The 19,324-nt window shown below is 34.6% G+C and overlaps 1 protein-coding gene across 14 annotated transcripts in view; it reads left to right on the top strand.

The window, feature by feature from the left end:
* FSIP1 (fibrous sheath interacting protein 1) overlaps positions 1 to 19,324 on the top strand; it is a 252,791-nt gene that overhangs the window by 60,133 nt on the left and 173,334 nt on the right. For all 14 annotated transcript variants that reach the window (XM_074289248.1, XM_074289250.1, XM_074289244.1 and 11 more), the window contains one exon: positions 18,998 to 19,135. In XM_074289248.1, the coding sequence (XP_074145349.1) occupies positions 18,998 to 19,135 (138 nt within the window). The remainder of the gene's footprint in view (positions 1 to 18,997; positions 19,136 to 19,324) is intronic.

Genomic DNA, 19,324 nt, shown 5'->3' with positions numbered 1-19,324 from the left:
TGTGTATTCAACTGAACTTTGAAGAAAACTAGGAATAATTGAATTGTAAAAATGAATTATGTAGGTATTATAGGAATGCTTAGGATGGAGAGATTATAACTTGCGGTGGTTAGAGAAAGCTTCATAGAAGATATGAAATTTCATCAAAGTCATGAAGTATGGAAAAGATTAGAATAATCAGAGAGAAGGGACATAATTTTACATGCTGTGCATGTCAGAGAAAAAGGACACACATCATGTGAAATTATGGAAGATAAAATATGGAAGCAGGAAAATATATGTAGGAGTCAGTGAACATAAGCAAGTTTGTTTACGCTCAGGATTTACCTATTGAAATAGTGAAAATAAAACTGAAAATATTGAGGATTCACAAATTTGGACATTATTTTTTAGGCATTGAGGGAATCATTGAATATTTTTGAGCAAGGAATAATAGTTAGCAAGAAAATAATAGGAGAGCATTACAAATCACAAAAGTCCAGATGTAAGGTTGTGATAAGCCTTGAATTATGACAATGACAATAGAAAAGAAAGAAAAGAATAGATACAAGGGATATATCATGAAGAAAGAATCAGTAGGGTTTGGTGACATTTAATAAGAGGTTTTTAAAAACAAAAAATTGGGAGAGCTTGGATTTGAATTCTAAATCACAGGTTGGTAAGCTATGTGCTTGCAAGCCAAGTAGATTCACTATCTTTTTTTGTACAGCCTACCATCTTTTTTTTTTTTTTTTTTTTTTTTTTTTTTTTTTACATTTCATGAGCTAAGATTGGTTTTCACACTTTAATATTTAAAAATAAGATTAAGTAAAAACCATTCTTAAGGTAAGGCAATACTGGGCAAAAGGCCAGATTTGACCCTTGGATTATAGTTTGTCAATATCGGTTTAATAATAATAGCTAACATTTATATAGCACTTATTATGTGCTGGACTTGATTGAATTACTATTCAGTCATTTTTTTGTTCATGTCTGAGTCTTAATGAGTCCATTTGGGATTTTCTTGGCAAAGATACTGGACTGGTTTGCTGTTTCCTTCTTCATCTTATTTTACAGATGAGGAAAATAAGCAAACAGGGTTAAGAGACTTGTCCTTAAGAGCTGGTAAGACTTTTCAGAGGCCAGATTTGAATTCAGAAAAATGAAGCTTCCCCAGTTGAGTCTTGGCACTCTATCCACTGTGCCACCTCACTGCTCTACAATTATTATTGTACTGTGTTCTTAAAGCATCACTGAGAAGTATAGGTATCATTGTCCCCATTTTACAGATGAGAAAACTAAAGCAAGCACATTTAGTGGGTCACACAAATAGTAAGTATATCTGAAACTGGATTTGAACTCACATCTTCCTGATGTCAAGTTCAGCACTCTATCCCTTGTACCACCTCAGAATATGTTTTATTAAAAAAAAAAGTTTTACTTGAATAACTCTAGTTGGACTTACTGAAAAGATACCTTGAACCAACTAGCATCTGGAAGCAAATCTAAACACAACATTTTTTAGATTTTCTGTTTGCAAGAAAGCTGTATAAGAGTAACCTTGGTAAGGACAGAAAGAGATACCTGTATGTGGAAAGTCTCATCAGAATGAGTTGAAGGGTTTGTGTGTAAGACTAGATCAGGGATTAAAAAGATCTGTAATGTTGTGTTGTTAGACATAACAGTTAGAAGTCGCCTGCTAACGTTATCCTTCCACCCTCAGGTGGCCAGACATGGGTCCAGTTGTTGCATGCCAAGATTTGAAAGGCAGAATTTGGACTTTTATATTTCTGATCACAGGCTGGACAAGAAGCATGTGGTCATATTCAGGAGAAGGAATGCTATGTTAATAATATTGGAATAACATGAATAACACCATGTGGTTGTAGTTTTTACATATGCTTTTTATATTCATTTTTTTCTAAGCAAAGGAAAACTAATTGAAGCAATTTATTCCTCAAGATGTGTGGTACAACAGTACACTAATTTTTTTTTGCCAAAAGAAAAAAGAAAAAAAATCTGTTCTTTGCAACTATTGTAAATCCTACTATAAACTATAAAATCTTACTATAAAGTTGAATTCCATAGCTTAGTGACAAACATTTTTCATTGAAGATGCCTTCGATTCTAGCCTTTCTAAGCAGTATTTAGATATTTGAGTTAAACTTAGTTTGTTTTAAAAAGACTTAACAAATAGACTTAATAAATTCTATTTAATTTAGCACTCATAGGAGGAGGATAATTTATTCATCTGTCATGTAGTCATTTCAGCTGGGTCCAGAATGCTAGTCCATAGTTAGATTTTTTAAATTTTAATTCAAAAATGGTTCTCATCACATTTATTTTTTATCAGAGGCAATTCTTTTTTTTTCCTAATGCCAAGTAGCTTAATTGAATATTTATACAAATGTTTGTTCTAATTTGATTAATTTTGTTTTTCTTAAAAAATAATGACTCAGTTGAATATAATTTGCTAAAACAAAATAAAATCAAAAAATCCTCATGTTTGTGAAATCCCAGGATAAGGAGACATTGTTGTTGAAAGTAATTATCCATTTTTATCAGGGGCATACCGCTATTGCCTGGAACAATTAATTTTATCCCTCATCATGCTACCACATTTAGCTGAAATTGGGAGAACCAAATATATAATCTATAGCTTGGCGTTTTGTTATTGGATCTAGGAATTTTTGTAGCAGAGAATCTACTTTTTATCAGAAAACCTTACAAGCACAGAAATTCTGTTGGCCTTTATTTCACCATTGTGGTTATATTTGGTTGGATGCTCTCCAATTTATTGGTGTCCTCCCTGGGCATGGTACTTTAGGAATGACTGATAAACTGGAAGGTATCCAGAGAAGGGCAGCCAATATCTTGCCTAATGAAGACTGGTAGCAAGACCCTAGGAGATGTTTAGCTTAGATAAAAGATGATTTAGTGAAGACAAGATAGCTGCCATTAATTATACAAACTGTTGCCTCTTAAAGAGAAATAACATTTTTCTCCTCTTGATATCTTATAGGCAAGAACTAGAAATAAGGGATGGAAGTTATAGAGACACAGTTGGGCTTAATATAAGGAAAAACTTCCTAGCAATTTGTGTTATTTTTAATAGACTGGGCTTGCTTTAGAGGCAATGGGTTCTTCCTTACTAGAGCTCCTCTAGCAACATCTGGATGAGCACTAATTGGTGATGTCATAGAGCTATTTTGTGTTCAGGTATGGGTTGGATTAGATGGATTCTGAAGTCCCTCCTGACTGAGTTTTGATGTTTCTGTGAAAAAAGTGAGGGAGATGAGCCAGAGAAGCATATTTCAACAGCCTGAAGGGAAAAAAAACCCAAAAAACATAAATTCATTGATTCTGGAGTCAAATTCTGCCTGTGTGGTTTCAGATAAGTCACATAAAAATGGTTATGGCCTCTTGAGGTTGCTTCCACCTCTAGAATTATGATCCTTTGTGATCATCTGAGATGTCTTAGCACCTGGTTATTTGTAGAAAGAAAATTTTGACAGGCTAATTATGTGTCTTTTTCTTTACTTAAGGCCTCAGTTAAGATTTCTTTTACTTTCTTGAAAATACTCCATAGAACTCCAAACAATGGAATCAGCCTGCCCCCCCCCCAAAAAAAAAAATGTTTTTCCTCTCCACTTGTAATGGTGTCACACAACAATGGTTTGCAGCACTAAAAAGACGTAGTTTTTATAATTACTATATGGGTCAGTTATGCTTTATAGATATTTGCTTGGAGCAGTTTTCGCTTTATCCAAGTTTATAAAACATAATTGATCCATATATCTGATATTTTCTTAGTTTGATATCTTCAGTTGCCCCAATTGATTGGGTCTGTTAAAACTCAAAATGTTATTTTGAGGAGATAGTAATGATTTAGAAAGATCTTTAGATTTGGCTGTTGAGACAATTGAAATTTATCAACAACACTAGTGATAATTTTACCATTAATAGGAATGAGAAAATGGCAAGGGATTACAATTCTGTAACTGATTCTGATCACCCAGCAAGTTCTTAGTCTTTTTTTTTTTTCATGAGCAGTGGCCATATAATTGTCTTTATTGAAGAAGTATGGCCAATTCAAATTAATATAGGCTTTAAAGATGACTGGCCTACCACTTACTTGATAGTCGTGGTCCTGGTTCTGCCCATTCCTAAGTAAGGTGGTTCCTCGCAGTTCCCAGATGGTACATTAAGTAAGCCCAGGCAAGAGGTGATTTGTTGAGATATTAAAGTTCAACGCTGCCCTCTTTTGATTCTCCTCCTATTTGTCTACCTATTCTTTCTCAGTTTGCCTCACAGGTATGGGTTCCTTCCTGAACCCTCATCTGTTCTCTTGCTAAACTTTCCTTTTTACTAACCTCACCTCTACCTGTGGATTAATTATTCTCTCTATATTTATGATTCCCAAATTGATATATCCAAGCCTAGTATCACTCCTGAGTTCTATTCTTACATCTCCAATTACCTATGGGACATAAATGGATGTCCTTTTGAATATCTCAAATTCACCGTGTTCAAAAGCAACTGTTTTCCCCCCATAAACCTATCCCTCTTTGTTGTTGTTGGAGCCCTTATCAGTCACATCCAACTCTTTGTGACTCCATTTGAGGTTTTCTTGGTAAAGATACTGGAGTAGTTTGCCATTTCCTTCTGCAGCTCATTTTATAGATGAAGAAACTGAGGCAAACAGGATTAAATGACTTGCCCGAGTCACACAGCTAGTGTCTGAAGCTGGATTTAAACTCAGGTCTTCCTAGGTCCAGACCTGGGGCACTTACTATCTCCTATACCACCTAGCTACTCTATTTAGAACTTTAGAACACACTGATTTCTGTTGGGAGCACCATCATTCTACCAATTAACCTAGGTTCCCAGCTTTGAAGTTATTCTTGAGTCTTACTCCTCTTTGCCACCACTTTCCCACCCCAACACAAATAATGATTTGCCAAGTTTTATCTACTCAGTTTCAATAAATCTATCCTTTGATCTCCATTCATAGAGTGACTACCTAGTTCAACTCTTATCACCTGTTATCTAGACTATTGTAAAAGCCTCCTTTTTGATGGTTCGGTCTTTTAAGGTCTTTCTTGATTTGAATCCTTCATCATAGCTAGCTGCCAAAGTGATTTTCCTAAAGTAAAAGTTTGACCATGTCATTCCACCCTTCCCCACTCTAGGCTTCTCCCTATTACCTTAGGGTGAAATAAAAACTCATCTGTTTAACATTTGAAACTCTTCATTAGCTGGAATTTTCTGTCTTTCTAATGTCCAGATTCATTATTCCATTCTACATGCTTTGTGATGTAGCTGTACTGGTTTACATATTCTGTATAACACAATACCTTTGTACAGCCTTTATTTCTATGCCTTTGTACTGATTGTCCTCATCCTAGAGTATACTCACTCCTCAGAACTCCCTCTTAAATCCCTACTTTTCTTTAGGCTCAGTACCCCCAACTATGGGAGGTCTTCCCTAGTAAGCAAAATTCTTAATGTTTTTCCTTGAAATGAATTTTTATTAAATTTTGGTTTATATTCTTGAAAGGATAATGTTTGACATACCTTGCCATGACTGAAAAATTTCCAGAATTTGGGATATGGATTAATATGCCCAATGTACCACATTTACCCAATGGGAATATTATAACTAGGTGTGTGCAGAACTACATTATTTACTTCTGGAAGCCAGGTTAGGTCTAATCACTTCAGTTAGTGGATGGCTTCTCTAATTCAGGAATTTCCCTTGCCTACCAGTCAGCTCTAGCTAATGGATTGAATTACAGTGTCTTGAGCTCACAAGGTTGCCTCTGAGGAAAATTAATAGTATGCTATATTATTTAGTAACTACTTATACTTCATAACCCATCTTATTTTCCATTTTGTCAAACTTCATTTTTCAGCCTAGTTCAAAATGAGGCATCTCCCAGTTTGAACTAAAGACATAATTGAAGAATGTGATTATTTATAGCGCTAGAGACATAGACTTGGTTAACCATTTTAAAGTGGGCCTCTTGCTTCTGGTTATATATAAACAGAGGAACAAGCTTTAAGCTGAGTCCCTTACCAGAATATAGCTGTCCTGTCCTGCTTTTTCCTTGTCAAAGTTAGGGGTGATGTCGTCATCAAGGGGAAGGCTAAAGGGGGTGAAGCCAGTGAGGTGAGGTAAAGGGGATCCTGGTTGGGATTGTCCTTGCTTTTCCAGTCAAGATTATTAGAGGTGGCTTAGTTTCATAAAGCTATTAGCATTCTTTATCTGAGAGGGTTGTGATCAGCTATATCAGAAGGCCATCTTACTTTACCTAGCTGCAGCTAATTACAAGATTTTTCTACTACCTAATCAGGGTTTTGAAGCTGAAACTGTATTTCAAATCAGGTTTTCCTGACTCTAGGCCTGGCACTCTATCCATTGTACCACCCAGTTGCTCTATTTAGAACTATTTAGAAGGGGGTTCAATAAATAAAGTCTTTTCAATCCCACTAGAAGATAGGGACACTTTGACCTATTAGCTAATATGCATCACTGTTAGTGAATTATCTTGCCTGGAAAGCTTCCCTCAGTTTACCTTTGACTCATTTTTTTTTTTTTTTTAATAGTAAATCTTTTTTTTTTTTATTATATATATATATATATATTTTATAATATTATCCCTTGTATTCATTTTTCCAATTTACCCCCCCTCCCTCTATTCCCTCCCCCCGACGACAGGCAATACCATACATTTTACATGTGTTACAATATAGTCTAGGTACAATACATGTGTGCGAATATCACTTTCTTGTTGCACAATAAACATTAGAATCCGAAGGTACATGCAACCTGGGCAGACAGATATTAGTGCTAACAATTTTCATTCCCCTCCCAGTGTTTCTTCTCTGGGTGCAGCTACCTCTGTCCATCATTGATCAACTGGAAGTGAGTTGGATCTTCTTTATGTTGAAGATTTCCACTTCCATCAGAATACATCCTCATACAGTATTGTTGTTGAAGTGTACAGTGATCTTCTGGTTCTGCTCATTTCACTCAGCATCAGTTGATTTAAGTCTCTCCAGGCCTCTCTATATTCCTCCTGCTGGTCATTTCTTACCGAGCAATAATATTCCATAACCTTCATATACCACAATTTACCCAACCATTCTCCAACTGATGGACATCCATTCATCCTCCAGTTTCTAGCTACAACAAAAAGAGCTGCCACAAACATTTTGGCACATATATGTCTCTTTCCGCTCTTTAGTATTTCTTTGGGATATAATCCCAGTAGTAGCGCTGCTGGGTCAAAGGGTATGCACAGTTTGATAACTTTTTGGGCATAATTCCAGATTGCTCTCCAGAATGGCTGGATTCTTTCACAACTCCACCAACAATGTATTAGTGTCCCAGTTTTCCCACATCCCCTCCAACATTTGTCATTATTTGTTCCTGTCATCTTAGCCAATCTGACAGGTGTGTAGTGGTATCTCAGAGTGGTCTTAATTTGCATTTCTCTGATCAGTAGTGATTTGGAACACTTTTTCATGTGAGTGGATATAATTTCAATTTCTTCCTCTGAGAATTGTCTGTTCATATCCTTTGACCATTTATCAATTGGAGAATGGTTCGGTTTCTTATAAATTTGGGTCAGTTCTCTATATATTTTGGAAATGAGACCTTTGTCAGAACCTTTGTTTTTAAAAATATTTTCCCAATTTGTTACTTCCCTTCTAATCTTGTTTGCATTAGTATTATTTGTACAGAAACTTTTTAGTTTGATGTAATCAAAATCTTCTATTTTGTGATCAATAATGATCTCTAGTTCTCCTCTGGTCATAAATTCCTTCCTCCTCCACAAGTCTGAGAGGTAGATTATCCTCTGTTCCTCTAATCTATTTATTATCTCCCTCTTTATGCCTAAATCATGGACCCATTTTGATCTTATCTTGGTATATGGTGTTAAGTGTGGATCCATATCTAATTTCTGCCATACTAATTTCCAGTTTTCCCAACAGTTTTTTCCGAATAATGACTTTTTATCCCTAATGTTGGAATCTTTGGGTTTGACCTTTGACTCATTTTTACTTATCATAGTTTTGGGGAATTTATTTGGGATTTTGGGGTTAAGGCCATGTCCCCTAGACCCCTTAACAGGATTTTTACCTTCTTTGGGCTCTGGTGGACATTTTCTGCCCAATGGGAGGGTTTTCTTCCAGGGAACTCTAGCTGTGAACTGATTTCCCCCCCCCCAAACCTATATTAGTCTTCAGGCAAGGAGGTAAGTATCCCATTTGGCACAATTTTCTGTAAAAAATTAGAGCTTTGTATATACATCTGGAGAAAATTGACAATATATGCCTAGATATATTCCCTGTGGATCATCCCTTGAAGGAAATTTGGTTCCCTTCAAGGAAGATCTTCCCAAATAAGATTGGGAAGATAATCTATAATCCTCATTAAGGAATTTTGTAATTTGGATTTTTTTTTCCCCTTAAGGAAGACCCCCCAAATCGGGGGTAATCAGAATGTGTGCATCATTTTCAGCGTTCTCCCAAGCCTGAAGAATTGAGAAAATCCTCTATTTCTAGCTGGAGAGTGACACCACATGCCATCATCAGTGTTCTTCAAAGTCTGGGAAACTGAGGGGACCTCGTCTTCCCCTAGCCGGGTTGGGAAATAATTAAATATAGAGCACAAATTGATTTATAATCCACTATTGGTGTAAAAGGGATTTTTCTTTTTATGTGAATGACTGAGTGTATGTATATGAGTGAGTATAAACAAGTTGCTTTTTTTCCCTGTGGTCTGATCATTTTTGGGGAAGGGGGTGTATATGGTAATAACTGTGTTTTTGTTCTCATCGGTGGTGCTCCATGACAATGTCCCTTTAAATAATCCAGGGAGGGTGACTGGTCTCAAGAGGTTTTAGTCCAGATAGATAGATCGATCCCTGTATTAGTTTATAAACTTGATCCCTGGAAAAAGGACAAAACCCACTGGCAGCACTATCTATGCTAGGCAATATGGCACTGTGAAGCCAGTTTTTCAAAGGCAAGGGTTATTGAGGAAAATTCTGTGTTCCTTCAGGAAGTTTCTTTTGTATTAAAAAGCACTGACATATAATCCATGGATTTTTCTTTAGCCATTAACTGACTACTGGTTCTAATGCTAAAAAACTGACATCTAGGTGTTTTTTTATTTGTTTGTTTTTCCCATCTTGAACAGTCAGAAAGGAATATAGGACTCCTGAACCTCTCCTCATTAGATTAACAAATTGAGCATCTGGTCTGGGGCAAGGCTGTAAAGGAGGTAGTTCCTCAGGAGGTTTCCTGAAATGATTAAAAGCCTAGCCAGGGCATTCTCAAAGACCATTTCCACATCCACCCTAGATTGGAAACTGGGCTAGTAAAAAAATTTTTTTTTAATTTTTCCATACAGAAGAGATGTACTTTACAAGATAGAAGTAAAATACAGAGGCTGCTACTCAAGCCTCAAGCTAACTACTAGTAGGAATGCCTCTGTGTGTGTGTGTGTGTGTGTGTGTGTGTGTGTGTGTGTGTGTGTGTGTGTGAGAGAGAGAGAGAGAGAGAGAGAGAGAGAAAGAGAGAGAGATTTTCCTTGGTCACATCTAAGAATTAAACATGTAAATATACACACACATATATGCATATGTATATACACACATGCATATATAAAATAGGAACTAGAATTAGCAAAAATAATGTGCCAATTCCTGTGGAGAAGCTTTTTGAAGCTTTGAGTCAAGGATGACAACTTCTTCCCCCTTTCCCCCCCATTAAACAAACAAACAAACAAAAAAAAAAACTTTAAGCAATTAGATTTTAGATTATCTAGTTTTAAAAGGAGAGAAATGCAACTGGTGAATTATTCTGACCTCACATCAAAACTTTTAAGTATTATAAACTAAAAGATTTATGATTAATTTTAGCAGATTAAAAACAAAATGAATTGTTAGTATTTATGAAGCAAATTAATTGGCCTCTTAAATGATTTAAAATCATATGATGATATCTTCCCTCCTCAAGAAGTTATTAGTCATGATTGAAAGGGCAACGTAGTTTTCATTAGGCCATGGGAGCCTTTTAGTCCTTTGAATTTCTCCACGTGGCCAAATAACATTCCTAGATTTGATGGGGACTACCCTAAAGCAGTTACAGATCACCTCAAGTCATAGGTTACAGTTCTACATGGGCAGATATAACTGGTATTTAATGATGATTCTCTTCTTCATGGGAGAGAGAAAAGCCATCATAAAAGCTACAAATAAAGGCTTCAATGGTGAGGGAGAATTCAGATTCTAAGGATCTCTCACTTGACCTTTATAAGATCCACATTGGGATCCCAATGATCTGGAGGATTACATGAAATTAAATCAGGGCAGTCAATCTTTGCTTAAAGGAATGAATGACTTCATAGCATGCCCAGAGAGTTGGAATAAGTTTCAGGACAACAGTGCAAGACAAGGGTGAGAATCCTAATCATTTCTATGATAGGCTATGCAAAACAACTAAACTGTATGCTGGATTAGACCCTATTTACCTGAAAAAATGCACGTAATTTTAACATGAACTTTGTTAGATCAATTCTTGCCTGAAATAAGATAGTATTAATTAAGACTACCCTGGATGGCATTATTTAGTGTGTTTAGATTTTTTTTTAAGGGCATTAGACCTATTTGGATATGAAGGTAGGAAGATAGAAAAACAAGAAATGGAGAAATGAGGCTCATATAGGGAAAAGAGAAAGGACAAGTTGTCATAGCTGCATTGTAGGAAGCTTCAGTCCAAACCATTTTCTCTTTCTTACTGTTTTTTTTTTTTTTCCCCCCTAAGGCTCTTGCATAGGTAGTGTTGGAGACCATTTCAAAAATCTTGGGATTCGTGTGAATGTTTAATGTTTTGGAGGAAGGGCCATATTACTATACATTGTAGAAACAAAAGATGGGACCCCAAGAATGAAAGGTGGAATGGATATAGCAGAGGACTAGCAATGCATTCATTGGAGGAGTAAGGGGAGGAGCTGTGGATCTTCAAGAAGACCTTTTTTGTTTTCTCTGAATCTGAGCTCTTATTCCAAGTTATCTGCATTCCTCTCCCCAATACAACCCTTAAGGTTGGGGATACATTCAGTAGATATTGGAGCCTCTAAATAGGTCCTAATAAGTTATCCTGATTCCATGGATTTCCCTTCAGTAATGCTTTCCTATCTCCTTATGCCTGTATCCTTTTGTAAACTTATTGGGACAAGATAATTTATATAAATTGGGGACTACCATTCTCTACTTTCCTAATGATACTCTGTCTCTACAGTTGCCCACCAAATATATGATGTCAGGACAATGTGTTTTAAAAACTGCAAAAGTAAGTTTTTGTTCTTTTAAGGTATACTTTGATCAACTTTTTTCTTCATATTGGCCTTGAAGGCAGTCAGTTTAGAATGTCAACCAAATAATTTTTAAAGTTGTATGTTATCACTGTAAAAAGTATTTGTAAAAGAAATGTTAAGAATTATAAAATGCAACTTTCTTGATTAGGAAATTAAAGAAGATTAACTCCCTACAGATTCTGAAAAGTGAAGAAAATAAGTAGGCAGAAAAGGGAAGAGTAAGTACAACTTAATTTGTTAAAAAAAAAAAAAAAGTTTTAAGTTGACTTTTACAAATGACATACAGACCTTAATTGTTAGGCTAGACTTGTAAACTATTTTTGTAAACTATTAACTAGGGCTGAGAAAACTCAGAATCATACTCTTGTGTATCAGCAGGAATATAAGCCACTGCAGGCTTCCTGCCTTAAAAAAGTTATGGTTCAAAGATTTTTGTAATTACTAAGAATATATCAATATATTTTTGGAGGAGTGTGTTCAATAAATTTCTTCATGTATTGGAAGTAGGAGTAAATAATATGAGTCTGTATTTTCCCTTTTTGGGAGAGCAGGAGAGATGTGTGGTGTTTTCATCTCATAAAGAATACCAAGCAATAATTCAATGGGGTTTAGTTGTGTTAGATTAATTAAAAAAAAAAAAAGTCATTGGAATTGAACTATACAGCTTAGGAAGTAAAAGAAAGCCATTGGTTATGATTAAAAACTTTTGTGCTAATTAAGAAATTTAGATCTATAAATAGTCTGGTAGAAAGAGACTTTAGAAATTGAGCAAGTAAAAGAAAGTTTTTGAAAAAAAGTGAAGAAAATAAGTTTAAGGGGAGAGATTTTTGACTTAATTGAATTAGGCAATAGGAAGGGAAAACGAAGCTGTCTTCCTATTTCCATTTATTTTATCTCAAGTTTTACTGATCTGTAAAGTGGTAGTGATGGAGAATTAGGTAAGGGGTACCTAGGTGAAATTAGGGTTAATTGAGGTCTAGTGGCAGATTCAGGGTACAGGGAGTTAAATAGAGCTCTCCTGCAACCCCTTTGGATTCGGCACAAGGATACAGAGCTAAATGAGGTCTAGTAGCAGTACAGGAGTTCTCTGTAAAGGAATTTACAGACCCCAAAACCTAGATTATTAATAAAAGGAGTTTATTTTAGGGTTTGGAAGTAAGGTTAAAGATAGAAAAGCCCCAGGGCCAGGGCTGGCACTGGGCGGACCAGAACACTTGGCATAGCCGGTGTATGCTATGTTTGGGGCTCCTGCAAAGAGTGGGCTCGAGTTTCCCTCTTTTTATAATGGGGTTTTTTTTTGGTAATCTTGAAAGGGGCCCGTGGGTGGAGTCCCATATTGGCTCCTGGCTGGTTTCAGGCAGGGTTAGAATTTGAATAGAATTAAATGGGTTTTTAGATAAGGAGGAAGCTGTTTGTGGGGGTTGGGGAAAGTTGAGCAGGTGGGGGATGGGACAGCCCAAATTAGCTCAGATCTGATGTCCCAGAGGGAGGCTAGGAATTAGAAAGGAATCTTGACCCACATCAGTAGTGTTTACCTCCAGGATTGTTGGGAGAACCTAATGATATATCAATCAAGTGCCTAGCATAAATTTGATAATTTGTTATATTAGAAATATTGTTAGAAAAGTAAACTCTCTTTTGCTTCTTTGAGTTTCAGATTCAGTTGTTAAAAGATTGTTCAAATATGTTTGAAAACTATTTAGAAGTACACAAGATTAGGGAAATAATATCTTAACCTTTGAAAAGCAGTGCTTAACTTCTTGCCAGGCCTACAGTGATTTAATTTTATTGAGAACTAAAAGTTACAAAGAAGATTCAATTCCTATCCTTACTAATTATACACAGGTCCTTAAAAGTTTTGAAGCTTTAACTGCTTAGTCTATTACAAATGAAGTTAGATAAGCAGCTGGTAGCTGTGCCTTGGGGTGGCTAGGATAGTTGTCACAGTGGGCTTGGAATCAGGAAGACTTATTTTCAGGGTTCAGATCCACCTTAGACATTGACTAGCTATGTGACCTAGTTCCTCATCTGCCAAATGAGCTGCAGAATGAAATGGAAGAAACCACTCTAGTATCTTTGTCAAGAAAACTCCAAATGAGATTACAAAGAGTCAGACATGACTGAAAACAAACAATTGAATACAAAAGTTGTGCTCACCCACCTTTCAGGGTTTCTAATTTGTAGAAGACATTGTTGTCTTGTCCATATCATACATCAAATACTGTATAAGTTTTGGTTATTGAGACTCTTAGTGCTCTATTCTGTTTTAGACATGACTATTATATAATACCTAAGTGTTTGCTTATATAACACAAATTGGGAATCATTGTATTAATGTGTTTTGTGATAATTCTCAAGTATTCCAGCATAAGGAAAAAGGACCATGCCTTGTTAGAGATTGACCTGACTCTTTAGAGCCCCTTTGTCTGGGCAAAAACTACCCCCCAAACAAAAATAAAAACAAAAAACCCTATTACTCTTAACAATCCTCCACTAAGGACATTAGATTGAGAAATTTTGATAGCAGTGGTTTATAATAATTTAATCCAACATAATTTGAACAAACTTAATCATACCAGTAGTGAATATAAATCAGTATAATCTTATCTGTTTCTTAGTACTATTAATATAAAATTAATTGTATGCTTATATGGTGAAACTTGATAACACCAACACTGCTTAGGAAAAAAAATCAAAATACTTCTCCTGTAATTCAGATACTATTAGGTTATAAATTCAGCTGTTAAAGAGTTTCTGAAAGCTGCTAATTATTTTGGTAAGTAATTTTAGTTCATTAAAGTTATAGTAATGGTTTCAGAAACTTCTTCATTTTTTGATATTTGAAAAAAAAATTTGAACATGATTTATAAGTTTGCTTTGTCTCTGTTGATGATATTATATAAGATTCTGTAATACTTAAACCTGAGAGCAGCAAAATTTCAGAGGTGGAAGAACTAGCTTTACACCCAGCTAAAATAGGAAAGTATATAAATCAGCTTACATTAAGAAAGTAAATTCCAGGTAAAGATTGTGGGCATACCCACAAATTCAACTTATTTTTACAATGAATCCCTGAATTGTGGTTTGAATATTTTTATAAATGCTGAAATATTCTAGCAAGTGTTGAGTTACTATTATTTAGACTTTGTTTTGAGGAGATTAAGAACAATTCTAGCATGAGGGATTTATTGTTTTACAGCTACAATATGAAGATCATCTCACTGATAATAAAGAAGTCAGGTTTGGGCTGATGGGAGAGAGAAGTGAGTGTCAGTGAAGTTTCAGAGGAAAAAAAAAATGGAACTGGAACCTAGAAACTAACTGCGTATTAGTAAATTCTTCCTTGTTCATGGAAAAGAGAAAATGTTTGTGTACATCAGGAAACAACAAAAAGATGATTTGTTTGATTGGAACAATAAGTTAAATACTTAGGCAGTTTTACAAATTAAAGTTAAATATTGATCAGTTTAAAAATAACTTTTTAAACTGTTGTGTATCTTGAAATTAGAAATCTTGCCGTAAAGTTGTATGACTTTTATCTATTTTTATAATAGATTATATTCAATTCGAATTTTAAGAATTCTCTTACTTTCTTTATACAAAAGAGAAACTAATTTAAGAGAGTAGAAGGAGTAAGCCCAAGTGTTCTTAAGAATTGATAGAAGAGCTGTAATTGCTTGGGAAAAATCATGCCAGTTAGGTACAACTGAGTGATGAAATTTTGTGACGGTTAAAAAAATGGGAAAAAAATGGAAAGAAATAGGTAATTACTATGCAAAAAAGATAAAAAGACCCTTATAGGTGACTTATTATTTGTAAAGTTTTCAGGTTTCTTTAAATCATCTATTTGAGCAAGATCATCATCTGTGTGAGAGGCTTATTTGAGTTAGGGAGATTGCTAAACAATGGCTTAAATTACTGAGAATTTTGGAAATCTCTCTTTGTCTCTGTCTCTGTCTCTGTAAATGTAAATGATATAGAAGTGATTTCTAATAATTGGTTTTCATACCAGGATGAATTTAAACTTGAGAAGAAGAAAGAAGTGAAGCATATTAAGTGAATTTTTTATGAGAGTCCTAGCTTCTTGCAACATCATGAGAGTGATATAATTGTATCCAGTCCTAGGTCATTGATTAGTGAAATTTGCTGTAAAAGGCAAAAACTATCTGGGGGACTGAGTTCTGAATTCTATTTATTTGATGGATTATTGCCAGTAATATACCATTTGAAAGAAATACCATAAGATACTCAGAGGGAGTGTGATCCTGAATTGTAATAGAAAATCTTGTATTTGTATTCTGGAAAATTTTGGTGTGGCTGAATCTTTGCTTGACTCTTGATTCAGTTTCCCCAGTGTGTTACTTCCTTTTGTACAGGAATGTCTCCCACCTGGTTCATCCTGAGTCTGTCTATGAAGTAGAATTATACTGCATGATAAGTTGTCAATTCCACTTATCTTATTCCACTTTCTTATCTGAAATCAAGCAGAATTGATGAAGAAGCTTTATCCTGGAATGTATGTGTTGTTAATCTGTACCCTTAGACATAGGCCAAGAAAAGAGGGAGGATGAGTTTTGATACTGTTATAATAATATCCCTGCTTTTTCTTTTTCTGACAAATTTCTATAATCAGGGCAAGTGATTAGTAAAAAATTCAATCTGAATATGTAGTCATTTCATTTCCCAAACAACTATAACTATATGAATGCTTAAGCTCATCATCTTCCCACTATTACTTTCATAGTCATGTATAAGATTAAGTCCCTGAAATATTTCTTTCAGAATACTATAGGAATAATTGAATAAGGATAAAAAAGCTTGTGAAATAAACGTCTGAATCTTGATAGTTTGTGAAGTTAAAGTAAAAAACTACTTCTGTTTCATTTTAAAGAATAGAATTTCATTGCAGCTAGTCATTTTAGTATACAGTATAGAGTAATTTTTGCTTAATATGATTCCATTGAAATAATGGTTAACAATTGAACAATTTTACTAAAACAATTCATTTTATATGTTCGTATTTTCTGTACAAATTTAGGAATTAAGTGTATCTGTAAATCCCATCTCAGATCTTTTTAAAATTTGAGTAAAATTAGCTTCTAGTGAGTAAATTCATTTGTGTAATTATTGAATCTAGGATTGAAAAGCATCTACCTGCAAAGTATTGTTATCCAGGTTTTCATATATAAGATTGAATCTTTAATAGCATTTTATTTTCTTAAAAATTTGGAATTAACTGGAGTGGAAAATTTTGAGAAAGCAATGAGATCAGATAGTCCTGTATGTCAAGTGTAAATGGTTCTAATGGGCTATATAAAAACAAATTTTCTGGTTCTTATTATAGTTCTGTTATTAATAAAATCCGAACCATAAGGTTTAAGCTGGTGTTCACCACATGAAATGGTTATTGGAGAAGTACTAATTGAATTGAGATCTGTTTTGTAAAAGATTTTAGCAGGAACATCTATGGAGTCTTAAGAAGTTCTTTGGAAACAGTGAAGCACATCTGCTAAGGAGGAGTCTCCTGCATAGCTGCCCTGAGAATAAGACCTATTCCAGATGTCTAAGAGAAGATATTTCCAGAGATCAGACATGGAATATTTGGGATTCAAGATGAAACTTGCTAATTAAATGGACCTTGGGAGTGGGTTATTAAAATGCAAGGAGACTTGATGTTAGATAGTTAATGTTGATAGTCATTATTGTATTACTTTGGCTATTTTATTTGTTTCACTGTATCTGTATACTGAATTCTCTGCAATCTTGTTATCATTAAAAATAATATTTTAATTATTCTTGTTATGACTTATACTATAATTAATTATTCTTCTTTTTCTTATACTGACCAGTAAGGGAAAATTGTGACAACTCTCACTGAAAGAAGGGAGAAATAAACTCTACTAAATCTACATCTATATCCTAAATCTACACACATATCCCTTTCTTCTGTATCTTGGTATTCTCCCACAGAGTCTGCCACCTTACAATCGGCATAATCATGAAAGACAATTACTTGAATTATTTATTTCAGATATTCAAATGCTTGAATATTTAATAAGTAATTAGCCAAGTGATTTACAATTAGGCATAGATATTAGGCAAAAGTATCCAGAGGCACATTCTCCCTCTTCTCCTCCCTCATCCAACCTTCCTCACAGCCAGTGCACTAGCTGCTACTTGGGAGTTAAAACCATGGGGAAGCTACTCCATCTTCTAGGGGTCTACTACATGTCTTGATATATATACTCTGCAGCTGGGAAAAAAGAGAGTGTGAGGGCATATCACGCCCTTTCAAAGAACCATTGAGTTAGCAGCTTTTCTACTTCGAAGCCAATAAGGGAATAATAGTTCTATCATCCCAGAGTTCTTGAGTCTTCAATACCAAGATAGCTCATATAGTTGGCCCCAAGAAAGCCAGACAGTTCTATGCAATCTCATTACATCGCTATGTGGACATGTTTCTCATGTTAGGATATAAACTCTTTTGGATGGGAACTGTTTCATTTTTTTCTATATATTTTTCTCCATAACTAACACCTAATATAGTGCCTAGCTATAGGTGCTTAGTAAACGCTTGTTGATAAGAGTAGTCTCTTAGACTTTTTGAAAATATTAGTTGATTTATATTTTACGGGCCAATTTTTTTTGCATTAAATCATATATTAACACTACTAAGTCATAATTTGAAACCCAAGTCAGAGGAAAAAAAATGATTCTAAAAAATTACAAAACATAAGACAAGTTTGTGTGTGATATTTTATTTCTGTGTTCATTTAATGTTGCTTATAATACACATTTTATGTTGTAAAATCTTATTCAGTAAGAAGTCTCCTTTAAGCTTAGCCTTTGTTCATGATTAATAATATCATGCAGATAGTGTTTAATAAGTTTTGTTGATTGAATGACTAGAAAAGTTAAACTATCTCTTGAAATTCCTAAGTTAGCACTATTAAATAACATCATTTTTGGGAAAATAATTTGAAGATTTCAGTTTGTTAATGATAATGAGGGCAATAAATAGTATTTATTTATATTGATTCTGTTGATCTGTCTGATAATTTGTTTCTGAAAAGGGAAAATTTTGAGAGGTTGCAAATAGGGATTTGAAAATGAAGAAAAATTTATTGTTGGAGGGTATGAGGTGGTGATAGTGGTTTGTCTTGCATTCTTGAAGATGACCATCACATCAGAAAGGTGACGTCATGACATGCAAGTGTATTTTAGGGGGAAAACTTGTGTTAGCTTATCGGCCTCACTTTCTCATCCAGAGCCATCTGGTTCCAATGGTCAGAAAAAGATTAGAATGATTGGAGATGGCCTTAAATGCAGTGGGGGAAACCTTGGCTTTTTAAAATTAAGATCTTCTATCAGGTCTCAGTTTGATTGAGCGTATACCCATTTAGTGATTAAGGCTAGTTATAAATTGAGGCAGAAAATGGTCTCTCTCTCCTAGTCAAGAAAAATCTAAATCTTGGAGGGGAAGACCCTCAAGGTTTCTGACCAAAAAAATGAAGCTTATCATAGAGAAAAATGGTGGGAGGTTTTTTTTTTTTTTTTTCTTGCTTTAGAATAGTATATGGTAATATGCTTCCTTCTTTAATATATAATCAATTTTATTTTTTCCAGGAAACTGCTCTTAAAGACAATACACAAGTGAAAGTGACTCCAGGGGATAAAATACTTCAAAGCACCAAAGAACACCGGATAGAAAAAAATCGGCTCAAAGAGATAGATCAGCAGCTCAAAGAGTTGGAGGAAGATTTTGTAAGTCTTTATATTTCAAGTTTTCAAATGTTAATGTAAAGAAAAGGAAAATGAAGCCTTCAGCATTCTATATTCTGTGATATATTAAATCAGCTATGAAAATCAACATGAAATTTAGAAATAAGAATTTGAATAAAACTGAAGATTTAATCCAGTTATAGGAATCACAAATCCCTCTTTCCCTGGCAA

Source organism: Sminthopsis crassicaudata, chromosome 2, assembly GCF_048593235.1.
Source record: "Sminthopsis crassicaudata isolate SCR6 chromosome 2, ASM4859323v1, whole genome shotgun sequence".
NCBI classification, from domain to species: domain Eukaryota; kingdom Metazoa; phylum Chordata; class Mammalia; order Dasyuromorphia; family Dasyuridae; genus Sminthopsis; species Sminthopsis crassicaudata.
Note: the sequence above shows the minus strand (reverse complement) of the source record. Positions and strands in the feature narration are given on the sequence as shown.